This window comes from Talpa europaea (assembly GCF_964194135.1).
Source record: "Talpa europaea genome assembly, chromosome: 15".
Taxonomy (NCBI): domain Eukaryota; kingdom Metazoa; phylum Chordata; class Mammalia; order Eulipotyphla; family Talpidae; genus Talpa; species Talpa europaea.
In genome coordinates this window covers 30,998,856-31,021,966 of record NC_140083.1, presented here as the reverse complement: position 1 = coordinate 31,021,966, position 23,111 = coordinate 30,998,856, and the positions used below count along the sequence as shown (strand labels likewise).

At 35.4% G+C, this 23,111-nt stretch overlaps 2 protein-coding genes across 2 annotated transcripts in view; one reads left to right on the top strand and one right to left on the bottom strand.

The window, feature by feature from the left end:
* Positions 1–6,301, bottom strand: part of LOC311185340 (calcyphosin-2-like) — a gene marked incomplete at both ends in the record, with an annotated part of 35,749 nt that extends 29,448 nt beyond the window's left edge. Inside the window, 3 exon segments of the mRNA XM_084255979.1 lie at positions 1,144–1,320; positions 3,109–3,168; positions 6,221–6,301. Coding sequence (XP_084112105.1) covers positions 1,144–1,320; positions 3,109–3,168; positions 6,221–6,301 — 318 coding nt within the window.
* A 3,915-nt stretch (positions 6,302–10,216) lies between these two features.
* LOC311185339 (GLIPR1-like protein 1) lies at positions 10,217–19,092 on the top strand (the record flags this gene model as incomplete). The annotated part of the gene is made up of 4 exons (XM_084255978.1): positions 10,217–10,306; positions 10,389–10,514; positions 14,410–14,655; positions 18,988–19,092. 4 exons carry the CDS (start codon positions 10,217–10,219, stop codon positions 19,090–19,092), a joined length of 567 nt encoding a protein of 188 aa, XP_084112104.1.
* Between the last annotated feature and the right edge of the window lie 4,019 nt (positions 19,093–23,111).

Sequence of the window (23,111 nt, the reverse complement as noted above, 5' to 3'; positions counted from 1 at the left end):
AAGGGATTAAATAACCACTTGATGTGTCAATGATTATATTTGTAGTGGTTAAGAGAACAGACTCTGATGATCAGGTTGCCTGTGTTTGAATCCAGCTCTTCTAGCTCCAGCTAAAGGATCTCTCTGTGCCTCAGTTTACTCACTGATAAAATGGGAATTAATAACAGTAATTACTTTATATACAAAAAAGATTAAATGAGAAGACACATATCCAACTCTTAAAAAAAAAAACCTAACATACAGAAGTATTAAATGAAAGGTTGTAGCTATTATAGCTTTTGCTGTCCATGTCAAGTCTTTGTAAAGTTAATAAATGTGGGCATGTCCACTCCCTTATAAAATAAAATTCAGAAGTGCATCCTTTAGAGTAATGGATCCACTGGGTTCCCAAAGAGGCAAAGCACCAAGTTTATCTCTGAATATCTCCTTAAAGACAATCAATTTGCATGTCGCCCCTTACTTTAGAGAGGGATTTACATTTCTTACATCATGCACCTCATCACTTCTAGATTACTATCCAGCGTTAATTCATGTAATTGTAATAGGATTTATTAACAGCACATAACTCATATGTTTGACTCTTATAATGGTGTATAACTAAAAAGATATCAAATAAGTAGCTTAAGGTCCTTGAGTACAATATTGTCATATATGGTATGTAGAGACTTCAGAGCTTCTTAGCCTGACTACCAGGAACATATTAAACACAATTTTATACATTTTTAAATGTAAGTTAAAAAATCAAGGACACAGAACAGGTTCTTTTCAATATGTATACACTGGCTTTTATTTCTAAAATCCTATTGTTCACAGTATGTAAATATTAATTAATTACATAGGAATACTTGCAAACAATATTCGATTCTTTCTCAAACCAAAAGTAACAAGCAAATGTCCTCAACTTCTGTTCAAAGAAATCAAAGTTTTACTTTAATGACATATTGAATGTCATTTGACATTCTTTGAATGAAGAATAAATTAGTTAATGTAACTAAAACACTTAAAATAGGTCCTGGTACACAGAAATAAAGTTAGTTATTCTATTATCACTGACAGCAAGACAACAGATTAAGAGATGTTTTGATAATATGAGTACTGATTTTTTAAAATTTCATTAGAATTCTATAAAGTCCCATACATTACCTTGTTATCTGTCTTGTTTCTTAGAGACTGTTGATGTGTGATACTTGGTGTCCCCTTTTCTGCATTTCTTTGACTATACTGCTTATGTCCCTCTATCATTTCAGTTTTGCATTGCTGATATTTCATTTTATATTTGCCTGTTGGTGCTGACAAATTTTCAGGTACAGTATCCTGCTCCTAGTATAAAAGGAAAAAATATACTATTCACCAGGGAAAAAAATCAAAATAATCACTCATTTTCCTTATTACTATAAGTAGGTTTACCTTTGCATCGTTTACCTTTGCAACAGTCTGTATGAAAGACTATTCTGATGGAGGTTCTAAACAGAGGTGATATTGAAAACATTCAGCCAGCACAGCATCACTGAGTGATCAGAGCAGGCAGAACTACTCAGAATAGACACTGGCCCTAAATACCAATTAGCCTGTATATCTTTATCCCAACTGAAGATCAGTCCTGATTCTAAAATAATTTGAGAGGAAAAGGAAAAAAGGATTTTTCTTTCTTCTTAGGGGTTTTAGAGATAAGTCTATTTGTCTTGCCCTATAAAAGCTCATTGCCAGTTATCTTTTTCTGGAATCATCATAGGAACTGAAGATCATTAATACTAAGAAGCACTGATTACCATTTCCAGAATATTGAGATCTTCTACCTTCTGATATTATTTGGTTCCCTGCCACATTTCCACAGAAGTGAGAAATAATTTAGCCAGTGGATAGAAAAATCTATAATGAATATGAAGGCTGTCCCAGAAAGGGATGGTCACTCCAAGAGGAATATAAAGTCAGTACAATCCTTGAAAGGTATTGATAATACCTAAGTCTGTCACAGAGGAGAAGGTTGAGGCAAAGGGTCAGGGTGAAAACTGCAGCATGATACAGATTAGTGTACCATCAATATAATTTATCAAAAATGATACTGAAGTGGGCCTCCCCTGTGGCACACTGGGTTGAACGCAGTGCTGTGAAGCTGTCCGCAGCCTCTACAGCACGGGTTTGATGCCCGGCCGGCCAGAGAGATACCCACATGGCATGGCAGACCTCTCTTGTCATGCCTGCTGCTCCCCTTGGCAGTGTATTTCAGCCCTTCTGCCTGTTCTGTTCCCTGCTCTGTCTATGGTGAATTCTCTCACTCTCCCATGCCTCTGACCTGTACCCCAATGCTTGTATAAATAAATAAATCTTAAAAAAAATACTTAAAAAATAAAAACATTATACTGAAGAGAAGATGGTTTAGAGTCAGCTGTAGGAGAAAGACTGACAAAGACAGAAAAGCAAGCCATGCGTATAGATTACTGGTCAGAACTTCTGTTCGTGAAGTGAAAACATAAATATTTTTTGAAATATAAATATGTCTGAAGAAGACACTTTGGAATAAGTATAGCTCATAACTAAATGTATAGTATCTTAGTAGCCTAAAGAATGAGTCATTTTTCTAAGAGACAATTTTATACTGGTAAACTAGTAAAACCATATTTTATATTCTACCATATTTTTAAATTCCTAGATTCCCTATTAGGATAAACCTCTACCAATTTTATAAGAAATTTTTTGAATGCCATTTTTGCATGAGAAAAAAATGTAAAACAAAGTAAATTATTTCACCAACATTATTATTGGTGCATTAATACATATAACAATACTTAAGCCAGATAAAACAGACTGAACATAATGAAACTTCTGGATTAAATTTAGTGCTAAAGTACCACTAAAATTCTATAAAAGCAGGTAATAAATAAACACTAACCAGATCACTTAGATGACACTGAGTAAATGGTATCTGACATGGTGTGACCCAACCAAGAGTAGAAGATGAATTTGGTGGGTTAAAATCAATACCCACTGTACTAAGTGGAATATGTAAAATATCATACTAAAAATGAAATTCAATGATACTTCTTACATGCTACCTATAATTCTATATTCAAATGTTTGCTGTATTAAATAACAAATAGTAAAAATTACCTCATCATCAGAGTCAACAAGTCTTCCCAAATCAAGTGGTGGGACCCTGAAAGAAATAATCTATGCATTCCATAACTTTTAAAAATGTGAATTTGATAGTTCTAAATCCTACATTCTATATCTTAATATATATCTTTTGTTAAATTCTCAGCAACTTTATGACCTGCTTGTTCACACATTATTAAAAATAGAATTATATAAGATTATTAGATATATTAAAAACAAAGTTAATAAATACTCAAAACTTATAATTTCCTAATAATTTTACTGTACTGTTATCTGTATCTAAAGGTTATTTATATCTACCTCACCTAATCATACATACTTAATTATATGTAATTATACTGTAATACAATGATAAGCATTTCTTTCCATCTCAGTGTTCAGGGATATTTACTTATAGCTTGAAGTCAGCTGTGGTGGAAGTATTTACACAGAATTGGCAAATGTTATAAATCAAGACCTGGTTCATTATTTTGCTGGCTCCTGAGACTTAAAAATATGGTAGAGAAAACATTAATAGTGCAGGTTAAATTTAAAAGTGTGTCATGTCTGTAAAAGTCACATTGTAAATAACAAAAAAACTGGGGAAGTATTGGTGCCAGTGTTCAAAATTATTATTTGATTCAGCAAAGAAATCACTCACATTGCTCTGCAATAAATGTAAATGTCAACCAACATTCCTTTTGGAACTATACTGGTTTATCAATTGCAATCATAGGTTGGCTACAGATGGAAAAGTTTAGCTAAAATAAAGAAACCATCCTGTAAGTATCTATTAGCTATATGAAATTTACAATTAAGAGTAAAGTATAAAACATATTTTATCAGTATTTGTAAAGTTCTTGCCACATATCTTTATATCAGTAAAGTTTATAATCAACTTAAAATATACTTAGCTTTATTTATAATAACAAGTAAAATTTATAGTGCACTTTCAGAAAACCAGGTGTTAAACATTTATCAGTATAAAACAAACTGTCTTACAGCCAGTATTTTGAATCTAGCACTTGCATCTAACTCTATGTCTAAGCAAGTATAAACATAGCTATTATGTAGACTGACAAGAAATGGCGACTATTTGCCCATTCTTAATTTACAAAAATGTCAATTGGCTCAGACCAGCAAATCACTATTTCCCAAGAAGCCTTGCAGTGTAAAACACTTGAAAGACTATAAAAAAAAATCCTTCCAAATTTTAAAACGTAAAAATGTTAAGTATAAACCATAATATCTTCTAGCCTAAAAATGAAAGCATTAGGACCTCCCCCATGGCACAGCAGGTTGAGGGCTGCTCTGTGAGCCTGTCCTCAGCCTCTGCACACGTGATTGATCCGTGACCAGGGAGCAACCCACATGGCCAGGCAAACCTCTCCTGTCTTGCCTGCGGCTCCCCTCAGCGGTGTACTTGGGTCCTTCTGCCTGTTCTGCTCCCTGCTCTGTCTCTATTGAATTCTCTCATGTTCCCGCGCCTCTGGCCTGTACCCCAGTGCTTGCATAAATAAATAAATCTTTCAAATAAATAAATAAATGCATTATACTAATATTGAAAAAATTGGGATATTCAAGATTAAAGCACAGATATACTTACCATTAAATTCATTTTCACTATCCCTGTTATAAAAGGAAAAGCTCTACCTCTTTATTAAATGCATTTAGCTGAATTTTATAAAGCAATATTTTTCAATAAAACATAGAAATAATATTAAAGAAAATATGAAATGAGAAGTATTAACTTTAATTTTACCATCCTACCATAAGCTACTTTAATTTTGATGTAAAAATCTTCAGGTCATTCACATGTATACAAATTTTTCCATGGTTCACAAGGATAGTGCATGGGCATGCTTGCGCGCTCGCTTTCTCTCTCTCTCTCTCACTATACACACATACACATATATGTATGTTAATGTTTGTACATACACGCATACATGTAATTTTACTGTACTTCACTATTATCTATATTCTAAATATTATACATTGCACCAATATATATGTAGACTGAGAGAAAGATAATCTTCATTTTTTTCCTTGTCAATGTATTATAAATATTTGACTATTAAACTGTTTTAATGTGAAGTAGTGTGACTTACACAGGTAGAAAAGGATCGTGGAATAACCGTGACTTGGAATTCCATCCTTCCTTAAAATAAAGTTTAAAAAAAATAAGAATCAGTAGGCATAAACCCTTTATTTACATATTAAAAGAAAGCAATGAATCAATGCTAATTGAAAAAACTAATGTATCTGTTGAAGTGGAAGGCTCCATAATATGGTAACCAAACTATCCATGAGAGAAGATAGAATACTGTACTTATTGTTTTGACTGAAAGGAAGGGTTGGTTTGATTCAAATTATCAAATAATTCAAATTTAACCCATAATAGTACGAACCATAAGAGTCCCAAAGCACTATCTTATTCATATTGGGAGTCAGCTGAAAACAGAGTAAAAAGCACAGATCTTGAAGTCAGATGAGTTCAAAACCCTGTCAAAGTCGCTTAATCTCTAGAAGCTTCATTTCATTTGTTCCATACCTAAAAGCAGGTTAATGCCCGCTACAAAGATCTGTTGTAAGAATAAAATGATAAAAATTATAGAAACATGATTGTTAAATAGCAGTAGGTATTCAACATTTGGAACAAAACAACAAGGAAATACACATCACTTAAATGAATTTCTAATCGAAGTTTTGTATTTATTCAATATGTGGTAGGTAACAGGACAAAGAAGTTTTAAACTCACACTTAACTAAGTCATGATTCAACAATGATGTTATGAGCATTGAGAATAAAAGTCCTAACAACAAAAGCTCCTATTCTTTCCCTATCAGGCTAAAACAAAATATATATTGATAGTTTCTACTATGCTTTTTATTTTTTATATTTTCTGAAGATTTTTTTAGATAAGAAAACTAATAATTTAAGCTTAATTTTGAAAAAGAAAACCACCTGAAGCAGTGGTCAATTTTAAATAGTTATTTTTAGTTTTGGTGGTTCGGTTTTTCAACTCTAGGAAATAATGATCATAAATATTTGTGAGCATAAGTGGTCATGAAGAAAGAAATCAATTAATGGATTTCATGGAAGAGGAAAATTATATGGCATACATACATGTAATGGCTTCTTTTTTCCAGAGAAAGGCTGTGTATGACTTGTAGGAGAAGCAGCAACTCCTTTAACCTCTAAATCCATTCAAATTCATGTATTTTTATGCAGTATACTTTGAAAAAGGTAAAATACATAGAAATAATTCTTACTACTTTTAAATATCATACAAATTATATAATAATAACACATGAAAGAAAACATATGATTTACTCATCTTTCACCAAATCAACTTTTTGCAGGGCAATGGCATTATGTGGGATAATATTTATGGGGCAAATACAAGTATGGATAATGATTCCCCAAGGATTTCCATGACCCAATCCCCTAGACTCTGTGAATATGACAAAAAAGACATTTTGCATATGGTTAAAGTATGGATTTTAATATGTAGGGGTTAACCTGGATTAACTGGTAAGCCTAATGCAAGCACCAGAGAGTCGTTATAAAAAGGAGACAGGATGGTCAGAGTGAAAAAGAAAAGACACAAGAATGGATTCATAGGTCAGAAAGGAGTAAAGATGTTACTCAGCTAGCTTTGAATATGGATGTAGAAGCCATGAGCAATCTCCAGAAGTGTCTAGAAGAAACAAGGAATGGATTCTCCTCCAGAGCCCTGAGAAAGAGCCAGCCCTACTGACATCTAGATTCTAGCCTTCTAGGGGTGGTTTTATATTTCCTACCTCCAAAACAGTAAAATAATCAATTTTCATTTAAGGCAGCACATATGTGGTAATATTTTACATCAGCAACAGGAAACTAATGCCAAGTACCTCTTTCCTCACACAAAGTGATGTACATTTATTTTCTTTACTCTTCCTAAACTTTTTTGAGTTTTGATTTTGCCAGAACAGGCCGATGAAAATATTTTTAATAAACAGTATTCTTTATATATGCAAAGAATATAATGGAGTGAATGTTCTGATTAGTAATTATGGATGATGGGTAAAAATGTTTGCAAGTGGATGTTGAACTAACTTGCAAGGACATATAAAATAAAAATCAGATGATTATCTCTGTCATCCAAACTTTATATATCTTATAGTTCAATCTGATGTAACCAAGGATACCTTTTTTATTTCACTCACATTTCCTTTTTCTATTATAGACTTGCAATTATTCTAATAGTAAAATATTTTTGTTTTGTTTTTATATAAAGATAGCATGTGCTACTTAGTGCAAGCTTGGAATCACACAGACTGACTTAAAATCCTCATTTTTGGTGCTTTCCCATAAGGTATGCTTTGCTGGTTAAGAAATGAATCTTTCTGGGCCTCCCCTGGTGGCACAAGGGTTGAGTGCTGGGTTGCAAGGCTGCCTGCAGCCTCTGCAGCGCCAGTTCAATCCCCGGCCACTGGCAAGGGTCCCACAAAAAAAAAAAAAAAAAAAAAAAAAAGAAATGAATCTTTCTGAGTTAATATTTTTATATGTAAAATTAGTTTAATGCTAACACCTTTTTCATCCTCTCATGTCATGTGGAAAATGGTTAAACAATACATTTAGCCATTATCATCATTATTATTTTTATTTAAAAGCACAATGAAATCCTCTTACCTGAAAGAGTCCCAATTTCTTACTAGCTTATCTAAATGGCTCCCTTCACCCCATTTTCATAGCCCTAGCCCTAGAAATCCCATACCCTAAGCCTGGAATTCTTCTAGGAGAGTATTCAGGAAGACTTATCAACCAATAACAGAAACATTTTAAAGTCATCACAATTTACTAGATTTGAAAATACTCCTATAAGGGCCTCCCCGGTGGCGCAGCGGTTGAGCGCTGGGTTGCGAAGCTGCCTGCAGCCTCTGCACTGCCGGTTCGACCCCCGGCTGCTCCCCGGCCACCAAAGGAGGGTCCCACATGGCGCGCAGACCTCTCCTGCCGCCCGCTGCTCCCCTCAGCAGTGTACTTCGGTCCTTCTGCCTGCTCTGCTCCCTGCTCTGGCTCTGGTGAATTCTCTCACCCTCCCACGCTTCTGACTGTACCCAGTGCTTGTATAAATAAATAAATCTTAAAAAAAAAAAAAAACTTAAAAAAAAAATACTCCTACAGTTCTAGCAGATGGCTTCTTTTCAGAGATATCGTTCACAAAGAAGGAACTTTTTACAGTTCTTATGGGTTTGTTGTAGGAAGCGGGATTTATCACATACAAGAAGTGCCGTACTCACGGTGATGATGAGAGGTCAGCAAGCAAACCCAAGCTGGAGAGACCAAGAGACGGATGCTGAGTCATCAGCGAAGTGAACGCCACACATCAGCCACACAATTCATTATTTATGCTTCAGTAACTATTACAGCTATTTCAAACCACTATCCATCACTTAAAATCATATAATTTATGTGCAAATCATAAAAACAGCAAAATTTAAATATTCAAATGTCCAAGTCCTATCAGTTCTTGCACTTCCACCAGCATGATAGCCAACACCACTTTTTTCAACATTCTAACAGCCCATGAAAATTGGCATCTCATCTCCCTTCTATACCAGATACTTAATATTTATTTATTCAATAAATAAGTTGAATACCTGTACACATTTTAAACATATTCTGATTAGTTTCATTTCTCTACACCCAAGAATGACATGATCACATTTAAATTTTGTCTTCAAACAACTAGTGAAAGCATTTAAAGCAAGAATGATACTGAGTGGTTATTATTCTCCACTACTCTAGATGCCTCATAAAGGCAACCACCACTGGCTTTGCTTGTCCAATCTCTCAGCACTTAGCAGAAAGCCTAGAAAACAATAGGAACTTAATAAATATTTATTAAATAAGCAAATTCCACCAATCCTGATAATGTTATTTCAGAACTACACCGAAATACAAATCGTTCTGTCTCCAACTCAATGGCGGGCAGCAAGTTACTAGACATTACTTCTAGCATATGATGAACGCTGTTAACTAACAGATCCAACTCTTACCATGTTTTTGGTACAACCAAAAGTAACTGAACTAATGCCCATTTTAAAGGAGGATTATTTCCAATTCCAAGGGCCACCTCTCTCTCTCTCGGTGAGTAATATTAGTAGCTCTAATTCTGCTTACACAAAATCAAAGAAAACAATAAATTGACCAAATCTAACCCACAATCAAAGACAGTGAAAACGCGATTTGTGATACATTTTAATATTAAAGCATGGGGGGGGTGACAAGCCTATTTTGGAGTACAGTTATTTAGGAGTACACTTCTAATTTCAAACAAAGCAGAGTAATTACCCCCATATCACCCCAAAATTGTGATCAAACTTCAGGGCATCTGCAAACGCACCAGAATGAAGCTCGACCTTCTCCCTATCTGGGATTCACCATTTAGGTGGGACAGAAGGATAGTCCGGGTGACTAGGCCCAACCAGCTGGGTAAACCCAGAACCAGAATGGCAGAGCTGGGAAAAGCATAAGCGAGAGTTACACGACCAAGAACACTCTTCGGACAGTTTCACACAACACAAGCTGGAAGAGGATAGCAACAGGCAAATGCTCTACTAATCCAGACAGGCGTCCTCAGGTTGCCTAGCAACAAGAGTCTCTGCGCAAGTCCTCTAAAGCCTCTCAACCACCAGAAAAAGAAAAAAAATACCTCCGCTCAGGGCCTTTAAAGCCCCTCAACCAGCAGGTCTTTGGCCTTAGTCTCTCCCTCCGTCCACGCCAGCTCCCGACTCCTAAATTTGAGGCGCCAGTCCCGCCGCCACAGCGGGATTACTCACCCCACAGCCGCAGGTGAAGGTACAGGTGCAGCCGCCCGAGACTTTGCACACCAGCTCTGCAGCGCCTCCAAATCCCGGCGAGGATCTGGAACGAACTCACTCATCGCGGATTATCCTGAGCAGAAGACAGCCAAAGCCTGGCCCGGGGGTGGGGAGGGGTGGGGGGTGTTTATTCTTCATTTAAATGAATTCCGTGTAGCATATTTTATAGAGCGTTATCGGGTATTCCGTTCCCAGGCTGAAATCTGGAGGAAGAAAAAAAATAAACACATGCTTAAATGTTAAATAATTTGATATGAAGGTGCTTTACGGGGGTCTATGCTGCCGCGCGCACTGCCGGGTGCAGGAGGATGAAGCCCGAAGACTGACTCACACAGACACAGCCGTTACTGGTTGTGCTGTCTCAGCATCCCACCATGGTTCTAATGGGAAAATTGAGTTGTCTATGGACCTTAATTCTCTTTCAGGTAGTCAGAGACTCTTCCCCCAAGATACCATCCATCACGGACAGGGATTTTATAGACCAGTGTGTCAGGACCCACAATGAATTGCGTGGCAAAGTCTCACCCCCAGCAGCCGACATGAAATACATGGTGAGAGAACCCATGAGGTCTTACACCTGTGGTTACATCTAAGGTATCTGGATGGTAAATTACCCGGACTTACTCATGAATTTGGCCTGCATATTCAGCATGCTGTCAAAATCACCCCTTGGATGTCTCCAGGGAGTGGATGAGAAAGGAAAACTTGAAGTTGTTCCTTGCCTACACCCAGCTACCTTTTGATGGGGCAGGGAGAGAGATGAGGGGGGAAGGGGAGAGTTTTGGGGGAGGGGGAGGGGAGAAGAGGAGGGTGATGGCAGGAGTGGAAGTTGTTTGGTCTGGAACCCTAAGGCTCCTGTGTAATTCTTATAAATTCCTCTCCCTCATATTTTGGCTAGCACTTCCCAGGCACACAACCAATATACTACACATAAAATAAATAGCACAGGGATGAAGATTCTCTTGTTCTTTCTTATTTTTAAATCCTATGAACTTGCAGTTGAAATAACACTCTTGTATAGTATTCATTTGGGGAAAAAATGTTCTACAAGGATGTAAATAATGAAATCAGCACTAGAAAAATATCAGACTTTCCTTTTCATGAAAAATAATAAATATGTGAAGTTTAACTCCAAAAAACATTGAACTGATTTTGTCTTTGATAGGACTCCATCACACAGACAGTAAGGCAAAAGAATATTTGTCTATTGAAGTGAGCAGATAAAACATTGGATAATTAATATCATTCATATAATTTACAAACTTTAACAAATTCTTGACTATGAATTTATTGCTGGGAATTTCCCTTGCATTATAATGTTTTCTTTCATGTACAGTTGATACCAAGAAATCGTAACTGTCCATACTATTAGTCTTGTTTCTTCAAATGCTAAGATAAACCTACTCCTGTTACTCCATCTTGGCCAGAGCTGAAATGCCAAATGCTGGCTAACTCTTCAACAGGAGTTTCTCCTGTCTTCCACGACTGAATCATCCAGAAATACTAGGCACTTCATTCCTCATAACAATTTCTACATGCTAGTATAGACTATGTTGTGTTAACAAACAAACCCTAAAATATTTTTCTTTTTTGATTGACATACAGCATTGTATTACAGTGTACAACATAACAGTCTGCTATATGCCTATACTGTGAAATGATTATCACCATAAGTTTAGTTAATATCTCCCCCCACACACACACACACACAGAGATACATTTATTCTTCTTGTGGGGAGAATTATTTCAAATTTGTGAATTTTTTCAACTTTTAAATATACAGCACAATATCGCTAACTATAATCATACTTTACATCTGAAATGACATGCTGTAGTTTACATTCCTCAAACTTATTTATCTTATAACTAAAAGCTGTAACTTTTGACCACCTTCACCCATTTTATCTATCTCCCCCCCAAGCTCCACCTCCAACAGCCATCAATCTGTTGCCTGTTCCTGTTAGTTCAGGCTTTTTTTTTTAGATTTCACGTTTAAATGAAATCATACACTATTTGTCTCACTTAGTATTTGTTTCACTTAAAACAGGTTTACTATTTCACTCTCACAAAGTCTAATACCAGCTACACTATTCTCCATATTACCTCTTCCCCATGCAATGCCTTCCCTGATTATATCCTGGTTCCATCACACCAACTCATGTTCTTCAGAGTCAACTTTAAGACTAGAGGATTGCACAGGGGATTTTCTTCAAAGTTTGCACAGTTCATATTTTTCTTGACTCTGAAGAGTATTCCTATATAATATCAACAACAATATTCATAAATCTATTTACCATTCAGTTAAAGATGCCTTTTGGTTTAAGAACACATGGCAAAAGATGTAAATGTCCAGCGTTGTGGGTCACCCTGAACCTGTGCTGAGAAACTTTTAATAATAAATTGTGTGTGGTGTTTGGTGGGGGCGAGGGGGTTGTTGTTACAGAGAGAAAGAGAGATGTGATATCTTATAAAGGCTAGAATCCCTCCTGCCTAGGTCTCAGGGGAACATGAGTTCATATTTTTATTATGCTGTTCCCCTCTTCCAGCACTGTTTTATAAGATGTCAGTCTAAGCAATAGTATGAAATAAACCGTGAAATGTCAGTGGCTTAGCAAAACAAAGTTTAATTTCTTATTTGTGCCAGCTGTACAGAAGGTGATTAGGATTCAATTCTTCTGAGACAAGGGGGGCTTCCTATCCCTAGCAGGTTCATTGATAGGCAATAACAAGAGCTCCCAATATGAAGCATAAGAGGGTATCTAATGAATTTCTTGCTATTCTAAGATAGTTTCTGTCCTTTTCTTGTCATCTCTTCACCACATATCATTGAATATTACTTTTATATTAGAAATTTTATTAAGAAATTGCTGTTCTTAATTGCAAATATTTGTTTTGCCAGAAGTGATTTAAAATAATACAAATAAATTTTAAGGTAAATGTTCACAAGGTTGTAGGGAACTAGAACAATAGTGCACTGTTTGTGAGAATGTTAATTGTGCTGCAACTATGGAAAATGGCATGCCAATGATTCAAGAAATTAAAAAATATAATTATCATGTGATCCAGAATCTCACTTTTGGGATATATCCAAAAATCATTGAAATAAGGATCTTGAAGAGAGAATCTTAAAGCGATATCTACACCTTCATATTCATTGCACTGTTCACTACAGGCATGCTAGAGAAACAACTCAACCCAAATATCCATCAACAAATGAATGGATAAAGAAAATGTTATACACACACATTATATATACACACACACATATAATTACACTGTATACATTTGTATACATATGTATACATATATAGAAAGAAAGGTCACCTACAGGTATATATGTATATATACATATATACAAACAATGGAATATTATTCAGCCATGAGAAGGAAGATCTTGCCATTTGTAACAACATGGAAAAGCATGCTGAACATTGTAAGTGAAATAAGGCAGTCACAGAACAACAAGTACAACATGATTTCACCTATCTGAAGTATCTAAAATAGTCAGACTCAGAAGCAAAGAATAAAGTGCTGATTGCCAGGGGTTAGGGGGCAGAGGTGGGGAAATTGGGACACTGTTGTTCAATTCAATTTCAGTTATATTCAATTATATAGTTTCAGTTATGTTCAATAAATAATTTCTAGAGATCTTCCATATAGCGTAGTACAATATAGTTTACTATATTAGTAATGGTTTACTTCAAAATTTATATACTTACACAAAAATGAACAAAACCAAAGAGACATAAGGAAACTCTTGAAAGGTCTTTTTATATTTATTACCTTGATTGTGGCATTCTGGCTGAACTTCCAAATTTTGGGTAAAGACATAAACAAAGAAATTCATGCCAAAGTACGTCATAATCAAGCTTCAACAACTTTAAGACAAAAAAAAAAAATCTGTAAGAACAGACAACTTCATTTTCAAAGTGTGAACTAAGAATTCTATCCAGAGAAACTAAGACAACTAATTCTACTCAGGTGAAACTAAGACATAGCCAATATCAGAACTAAGACAACTTATCATGAGCCAAATTTCTCTAAAAGAATAGCTAAGGAAGGTTCTTCAGTCAGTAAGACAATGCAGCAACAACAGGAATGAAGAAGGAACAAAGAAAAAGAGTAAAAATATGACTAAATATAATAAATTATACTTCTTTTACATTTGACAGCTAAAGCAAAAATTATAACATTGTCATAAATGGTTCTTAATGTATGTAGAAGAAATATTTAAGATAATTTTATTAGATTAAGTTCTGCAAATACAAAAAGGAACTCTCATATGTAGAGTACTAAATGACTATTTCTGAAGCACAGACAAAAAGAAATTACCAACTATGAATATACTGTCAAAGAAAAATTCTTGTTAAAATAAAATTTAATTGACTACAAGTTTCATTAATCCAAAATAAACACTCACAATTTTAAATTATTTTTATCTTTCAGACTTGGGAAGCCGCCTTAGCGAAGGTTGCCAAAGCATGGGCAGACAAGTGCAAATTTGAACACAACAGCTGTTTACCAAAACAATATGGATGCCATGCAATGTTCCAATATATTGGAGAAAATATCTGGTTAGGTGGATTGAGAATATTTTCACCAAAATTTGCTGTTAACTCTTGGTATAATGAAACTGCATTTTATAATTTTGATACGTTATCATGCTCCTCAGTTTGTGGCCATTATACACAGGTGAATATTTGACATTTTATTAATTAGTTCTTACTTATGCACATTTCAGTTACAATGTTATTAGCATTTCCTTTGAACTTCTTTTTTTTTTTTTTTTTTTAGATTTATTTATTTATTTATTTATACAAGCACTGGGTACAGTCAGAAGCACGGGAGGGTTAGAGAGTTCACCAGAGCCAGAGCAGGGAGCAGAGCTGGCAGAAGGACCCAAGTGCACTGCTGGGGGAGCGTCGGGCTGCAGGAGAGGTCTGCATGCCATGCAGGACCCTCTTCTGGTTGCAGAGGCTACAGGCAGCTTCGCAACGCAGTGCTCAACCGCTGCACCACTGGGGAGGCCCACCTTTGAACTTCTTTTGAGTATCTGGAAAACTACCTTCATTGGGAAGATATTTTTACTGGGAATAGAACTCTATATAGTGAGTTTGTTTTGTTGTTTTTTTTAACATTGAAAATGTTATCCCATTGTCATTTCACTTGTATTGTTTCAAATGAGAAATCTATAGTAATTCTTTTATTTATTCCTTTGTATGTTGTCTTTTCAATCCGATTCCCTTTAAAATTATTCCTTTATCATAATTCTCGAGCAATTTCATAATAACACTGCAGTTTTCCTAATGTGTTTTTGTTTTTATTTTGTTTTGTGCTACAGTTGACTGAACTGTTTGGAATGGTAGGTCGCTAATTTAAATCGAATGTGGAAAAATGTTGGCCATTGTTTCTTGAAATATTCTATTGCTCCCTCTGCTTCCTCTCTTCCCAAAGTCGTTACCCATGAAGAAGGCCACTCAAAATCTCCAACAGCTGATTGATGCTCTCTTTTCTGAGTCCTTTTTTTTAAAGATTTATTTATTTATGCATACAAGAACTGGGGTACTGGCGAGAGATGAGGTAGGTGAGAGGAACAACCAGAGACAGAGTGGGGAGCAGAACAGACAGATCTACGGAAATACACTGCTGAGGGGAGCAGCGGGCAAGGCAGGAGAGATCTGCTGCTTCAAGTGGGTTGCTCCCTGGCAGGGCAAAGGATGGAATTCCCAGGGGATGGAACTCATGCTGCAGTGGTGACAGTGGCAGTGGCAACAGCTTGATAGCACTTCTTTAACCCCTGCACCACCAGGGAGGCCCCTTTTCTGTGTCTTTATCTTAAATTTCACTAACCTTTTCTTCTGTAATTTTAATCTACTGAAAATGACTTTTTGTTTTCCATGTTGAAGTTTGTATCTCTAAAAGTTTGGTTTTTGTCTTTTTTATATTGTCAATAACTATATCTAGTATGTTTAATCTTTCATCTATCTGGTAAAGCATATGATATACAGTTGTAATAATGATTTTGTTTTCCCTGCTAACTCTAGCACTTATGTTAGTTCTGGGTTATTTCCAGTGGCTTCATTTTTCTTCTTCATTATGGGCCAAAATTTTCTATCTTATCACATTGGGTTTTTCCTTGTTGGATGCTGGCCTTATTTATGTACATGAAAATGTTCTTGAAGTGTCTTCTGGCATACAGTTATCTGGAATTTGTTTGATCCTTTTGGCTCCTGCTTTTAAAAAGTGTCAGGTGAAAGGAAAGTATTTTTTATTCTGCAGTGAATTATCTACCAGTGAGGTAAGCTTTTTCTGTATTGTCTCCCAAAAGCCCCAGATATTATGAGAGCTTCCTGCTTGCTGCTGGTAACAAGCTTATTCCTGGCCATGCAAAAGCCTCAGTATTGTTTCCTCCTGTTTTTAGAAGAGGTTCTTTCCCAGGTTCTTTCCCAGAGGTTCTTTCTAGATTAATTTCTTCACGTGCAAGCTCTAGTTAGTGCTGTGGTGATGAGGAACATCTGTAATCATTACATTTACCTCACATCTCCAGTATTACACTCTCTAATCTCCTACCTCTCCAGTCTCCACAGACTGTCTCTCAACTATGTGAATCCATTAAGCTCCTCCTGGCTTCCCCACACCCCACCCTCAACAGCTATGTCCTACAAACTCTCTCAAAGAAGTAAGCTGGGACAACTGTATAGCTCGTATTCTTTTCTGCTAACACTCAAGTAGTATTATCATTTGTTACCTAATATTCACTATCTTGAAAAAGATTAGTTCTTATAATTTTGGTAAGAAATAGAATTCACTATTTAGCCAAGCTAATCCTAAACATGGCATTGAGCTCATAGGAAAGTCCCTTCAAACAATGTTGATAGCTAACTTTCTTTTCCAAACTTACTCACCTGTGTAAGCTGAGCTAACATTATTTTTTGTTTTGTTTTGTTTTTTGTGGGACCCTCGCCAGTGATCTGGGATCGCACTGGTGCTGCAGAGGCTGCGGGAAGCCTCGCAAACCAGCACTCAACCGCTGCACCACCAGGGGAGGCCCAACGTTTAGTGTTTTAAATCAAGTCGTTTTTGCCAGAGGTGCAGTGAACAAAGAAAGTAGCAGCTCTCGTACTCCCTTCAATTCACTCTTTGCCCAAAAAACAGGATATTGTAAATCTGGAAACCCTTCTGAGGATAGACATTTGCAAAGAATATATTTTGGTCATTGCTAGAAAATGAAAGAATAGAATCAAATGTTAGGTGTCCTAATAACAAGCAGAATGCAACATTCCTAATATGGCATCAAGGCCGGGTCACAAGCTTAACACAGTCCCTTGTCTTCACTTTTATTGCAAGAAAAAAAGGAACGCTACTCCCTTTCTCCTAGCATTGCTACATCAGAAACAGAAGTTCATTCCTCAGGGCTAATTTACACATATGCTTAAATAACTTGGAGTGGGTGAGTTATTCTCATTATTGCAGCTACTACGTCTTGCTTAGTATTCTAAACAAAATGAGCTAAAGGTTTCTTTCATTTACCATCCACAGAGGTTCATATTGAAGTAATAACCAATGTTCAACCCCTTCAATGAAAGCAATACGTATTAAACTTATATATAGTCAATATTTTTACCATTCCCAAAGCAAAAAAAAAAAAAGAATAATGATTTAAATATATTAAACAAATGGGATTTCATAGTGTAGTCAGTTATTCATGAACCAAAATTTTAAACATTGGTTTATTTTTTAAAATATATAAACTTGAAGCTATACAATTTATTCATATTCTAAAACATCACAATGGAAAGGGATTTTTAAAGAATCTAGCTTAATTTGATTTTATTAAGTGGGAAATTAACTCAGAATTCATCTGTCACCATGGTTAGTTGCAAAATTTTGTTGCAAAACTCTGTTCATTGTACTTTTGTTGCAATCAAAGAGATATCAAAATATATTTTGGAAAACTGGCTAAACCCACACCATGGGAAATAATTACTAAGAGATCAGTTTATAAGATACGTTTTAATATATTTTCCAAGTTGAAAGATTTATGTTATCAAAATTTATATTAGTTTTCCTTGGATTTCATTTTCCAAATGGAGTAAATCAGCATTTTTTTTAGGGGGAGGGGAAATGAAGAAAAAAATATGCCATTGTCACAAAGAAATAGTAATATTCTTCACTTCTTTCTCTCTCTCCCCGTAGCTCCTTTTCCTAAGAAGTCTTTTTACTTTGCATGGCACTGTTATTCTTTGCAACTAGACAAATTAGAGATTCACCATCTCCATGGCAGACATGTTTTGTCAATAAACAATATATTCTTATCTGTCTTCTATTTGTCTCTTATGATTTAACAAAGATAAGAACATGGTTAAGACCAAAATATAGTGGGGGCCTCCTTGGTGGCGTAAGAGGTTAAGCACAGCACCATGAAGCTATCAGCAGCCACTTCAGCCAGGAGGGTGAGCCACATGGTACAGCAGACCTCTCCTGTCTGGCCCACTGCTCCCCTCAGCAGTGTAGTTCAGTCAGTCTGCCTGTTCTGCTCCCCACTCTGTCTCTAGTGAATCCTCTCACCCCCCGCCCCATACATCTGGCCTGTTTTTGTGTGCATAAATAAATAAATTTAAAAAAAAACACAAAATTTTTAATGCGATCATAAATATATTCTTTCTGAGAAAAAGAAATAAAGTCAATTGTTTATAAGCTGTTTTTAATATTGCTGATATTTATGCCCATGGATAAAATTAAAATATACATCTCATAAAGCATCTAGAAGAATTATTGTTGTTTATTATAGATAATATACTCCATTTGATTTATGAGAATAGGAATTTATCAATAAGGAAAAACTAGTGAAGTAACTGTCATGAGAGAGAGAGTAGCCTTCACAAAATAATTGTTCTAAGTCAAATAATAGATATTGATGTACATTCATTTTTTCTAGTATGACAATATTATTCCTGTTTTTATAATGCATTAATTGGCATAGAGTTATTTTGGTATTTTATTTTAAAATTCCTTTCATTATAGGTAGTTTGGGCCAAATCAAAGAGAGTTGGTTGTGCAATTTCATTATGCCCTAACTTGGGAAACGATCAAACATCAATATTTGTATGCAACTATGCACCTCCGTAAGTTATTTGCAATCAAAATATATTTTCAATTGATGTTAAAATATTTTTAATTTATGTTTCAATTAATGTTTTAAATACATATTAAGAATCATTTCCCAAAGTAAGATCTTATACTAAAGAGATAATATATTATTTATAAAAGAAGTCTGCCTTTACATTGCTAATCAAAAGAAAGAGATCAAAATAGTAAGTGATAAGAGAATGTTACATGTGTAAAGAATTATAACTGTTATGAAACATTTAAACTTGAAAATGGAAGACACTGCTAAATTGAAAAAAAGAGATAACACAAAATATATCGCCACAGTAGTAGCTAAATAGTGGAATACAAAATAGGTTGGCAGAGGCTTCTCTAAGAAAACATAACTTGGAATGAGTCAATTATTTAGAAAGGTGGTGAAAAGCACCTTCCTCTAAGAACAGAAGTCCATAATTTTAATTGCCTTTCTGATAATTGTACATGTAAATGGAAATACAATATAAACCTAAAAAGACGTTCCAAAAATGAAATTCTGGAACTCTATTCCCAATAGAGCTGTACAAGGAAAAAAAAAAGATAAAATCAGTTAATAATCCAACTCTTTAACAAAAATTAAAAAGGATAAAATTTACAAAAGATGAAAACAAAGTCAAAGAATAATTATAAAGAACTGGCAAGCAAGAGCTAGTCAAAATTGGTGTGAAGAGGTACGTGTGTGTAAATATCTTTCTGAATATTTTTTTCATCCTCTCTTAGAAGCAAAAACAAGAACAACAAATTAATAGTCTTAAAGTTTGGAGCAGAGTACAATTTTTATAAATACTAGAGACTGAAGAACTACTAAATTCTTATTATCATCTAAAATAAAATACAGAGAGAAAAGACTCCACAATTGATGTAAAGAACATCAGTTGGCTATGCGACAACTTCAGTGGAAATTAATACTCTGAAAGAGGTGGGGCCAAAAAATATTTGAAGTAATTTTTCAAGCTCTCAGAAAATTATAAATTCACAGATTCAAGAAGCTAAACAAGTCAGTCACAAGAAGCACGAAGAAAACTATACAGGGACTCCCTGGTGGCGCAAGGGGTTAAGATACAACCTATGAAGCTATCCACAGCCACTGCAGTATGAGTTCAACTCCCAGCCAGGGAGCTACCCACATGGTGCAGCAGACCTTTCCTGCCTTGCCCACTGCTCCCACTCTGTCTCTGTGAATCCTCTCACCCCCCACACCTCTGGCCTGTACCCAGTTCCTATATGCATAAATAAATAAATCTTTTAAAAAAAAACCTACACACATTCACCTGATAATAAAAAATTCCAAAGCCAGTAACAAAAGAAAAATTATAAATGCAGCTAAAGGACAAAGGCATGTTAAAAACAAAGGAGCAAAGATAAGGATGACAAGAGAGTTCTCACTGTAAGCAATGCAAGAGAGAAGACAGTAGTTTCTTAAACTATCAACTGAGACTTCTAGATCCTATGAAAATAGCTTTCAATAAAGTGTTTGCAAAGCACTGGGAGAGATAACTACATAGGTAAAAATGTAGGATATTTTTCATATTATTTTATTCTTTTCCAAAGATAATTATATAATGCTCATCATCAGGGAAATGTTAATCAAAAACAAAATTAGATATCTTCTATGAGAAAAGCCCACATCAAGAAGACCAGAAACAATGAGTATTGGAGAGGATTTAGGAGGGAAGGAAAAGTTGTGCAATATTGATGGGAATGCAAACTTCTCCAGCCTGTATGGAAAACAGTGTAAAGTTTCCTCAAAATATTCAAGGTAGGAGCCATTCTTACTGGAGTGAGGTAGTATCTCACTGTAGTTTTGATTTGCATTTCCTTGATAACTAGGGATGGTCAACAATTTTCATGTAATTGTTATCCATTTGCCTTTCTTCTTTGGAAAAGTGTCTTTTTTGCTCTTTTGCCCATTTTTTGACTGGGTTGTTTGCTTTGGTTTTGCTGTGTTCTGTAACCATAGAACTGAGGCAGGGCTTCCTTGCTCCTTCTCCCTGGCCTGGTTCCACCTGCCTGGGAGTCCCACTTGATTTCTGTTCATTTTTTCCATAATAAACTTTCATACAGCAAAGGAAGGGACAGGAGGGGTGGCAAATTAGGCATGGTAAGAACACAAGGGAATATGGTGATGGTTCATGGGGGATAAGATGACAGGAAAACTATGGGGACTACAATGATGCAAGAAAAAATTTAATTAGTAAAAAATTAATTAAAAAATTTAAATGTAGACCTACCATATGATCCAGCAATTCTACCTAAAAAATATAAAACCACTAATTCAAAGGGATATAAATCTGGCAAAAAGCATGTACACAGAAAACTACATAAAGTTCAAGGGAGAAATTAACAATGACACAGATAGATATACCTGGTTAGTGGGTTAGTAGACTCAGTATTGTTAAGATGCAATTTTTCACTGAATTGATGTACAGATTCAATACAATCACAGTGAAAATCCTAGCAATCTTTTATTAATGAAATCAGTAACCTGATCATAAAATTCATGTGAAAACACAAAGCCAAAACAACTCTGAAAGATTAAATTTGAAGGACTAACACTATTGTTTTCAAGAATTATTAAAGGTAGAATAATCACATTAAGAAATTTATGTAAAGTTAGACCAAAAAAATCAGTGGAATAGAATACAGAGTACAGAAATAAACCCACCTATGATTTACCACATACTTTCAATTGATTTTACATAAATGCACAAAGCCAATGAAGCGGAAAAATTTTTTTTCAATAAATGATATGGAAGAATTTATCATGCAGATATAAAAAAAGAGAAATAAACTTGGATCTATACAACATATACTCTTCGCAAATGAACCCAAAATGGATCACACACCATGTCAAACTAAAACTAAAAAACTTTTAGAAAACATAAATAAAACTTGTGTCACCTTAAATTTTTAGCTTAATATTTTGTCACCAAATATTTTTAGCTTCCACATCAACAGCATTATCCACAAAAGAACAAATTAACAAATTGTATTTTATTAAAATTAATAGTTATTACTGTTCAAAGACACTGGTAAGAGAAGCCACAGACTGGAAGGAAATCTCTGCAACACATCTATATCAAGTCAAGGACTTATGCTGAGAATACATGCAATCCCTAACTTATGATTGTTCAAGTGACAATTTTTTTACTTTAATGTTATGAAAGCCATATGCATTCAGTAGAAACAATATTCAGATTTTGAATTCTGACATTTTCCCAGACTAGCAATACACAGTTATTATATTTTCTGATCAAGCAGAGCCTAAGCTCCCAGTCAGCCACATGATCACCAGGGTAAAAAAGGGATGTGGCCTCTCTCCCACTTGGGGCCTCTGTACCTGTTTGTATGGCCTCTCTCTGCACCTGTGTGTGTGTGTTTGAAAGAATTGGATAAGGCACCCTGCATGACTGCCTTAAGGCAATGGCCCACATCACAAGGCAGCCAGAGATACCTAGGAAACCATTGACCAATTGTGTAGCCATGGTCTGAGGTGCTCTGGGAGTAGCTCAGAAATTACACCAAGAAACTGCATGGGAAGTCCTCTCTGTATATGTCATTTGTCCTCCTGTTCCCCATAAAGTTGACTATTCTTTGTCTTCCCTGGGCCCTGCTGCTCTTGCCATTGTCACATAATCAATCATGATTGTCTATTACTGCTAATAAATAGCAAAAGAGCTGCCCACTGAGCAGCAGAGTCTTGCCTTGCAAACCTGTCCCACGACAGGTACCTGCTGGCACATTCCCGACCCAACTGAGGGGAACCCCATGATATAGTGTTTGTTGGCTTTTTTTTTTATGTTGTTTCCTGGATATTGTGTTATATTTTCAATGCTTCAAACATTCTTCAGGTTTACTGTGCTTTCAGAAGTATATGATAATGTGAGAATGGATTCAACCATTCTGTTTTTCACTTTCAGTACAGTAGCCAATAAATTACATGAGGTAGGCAACACTTATTATTTTGTGTTAGATGATTTTGTACAACTGTAGGCTAATGTAAC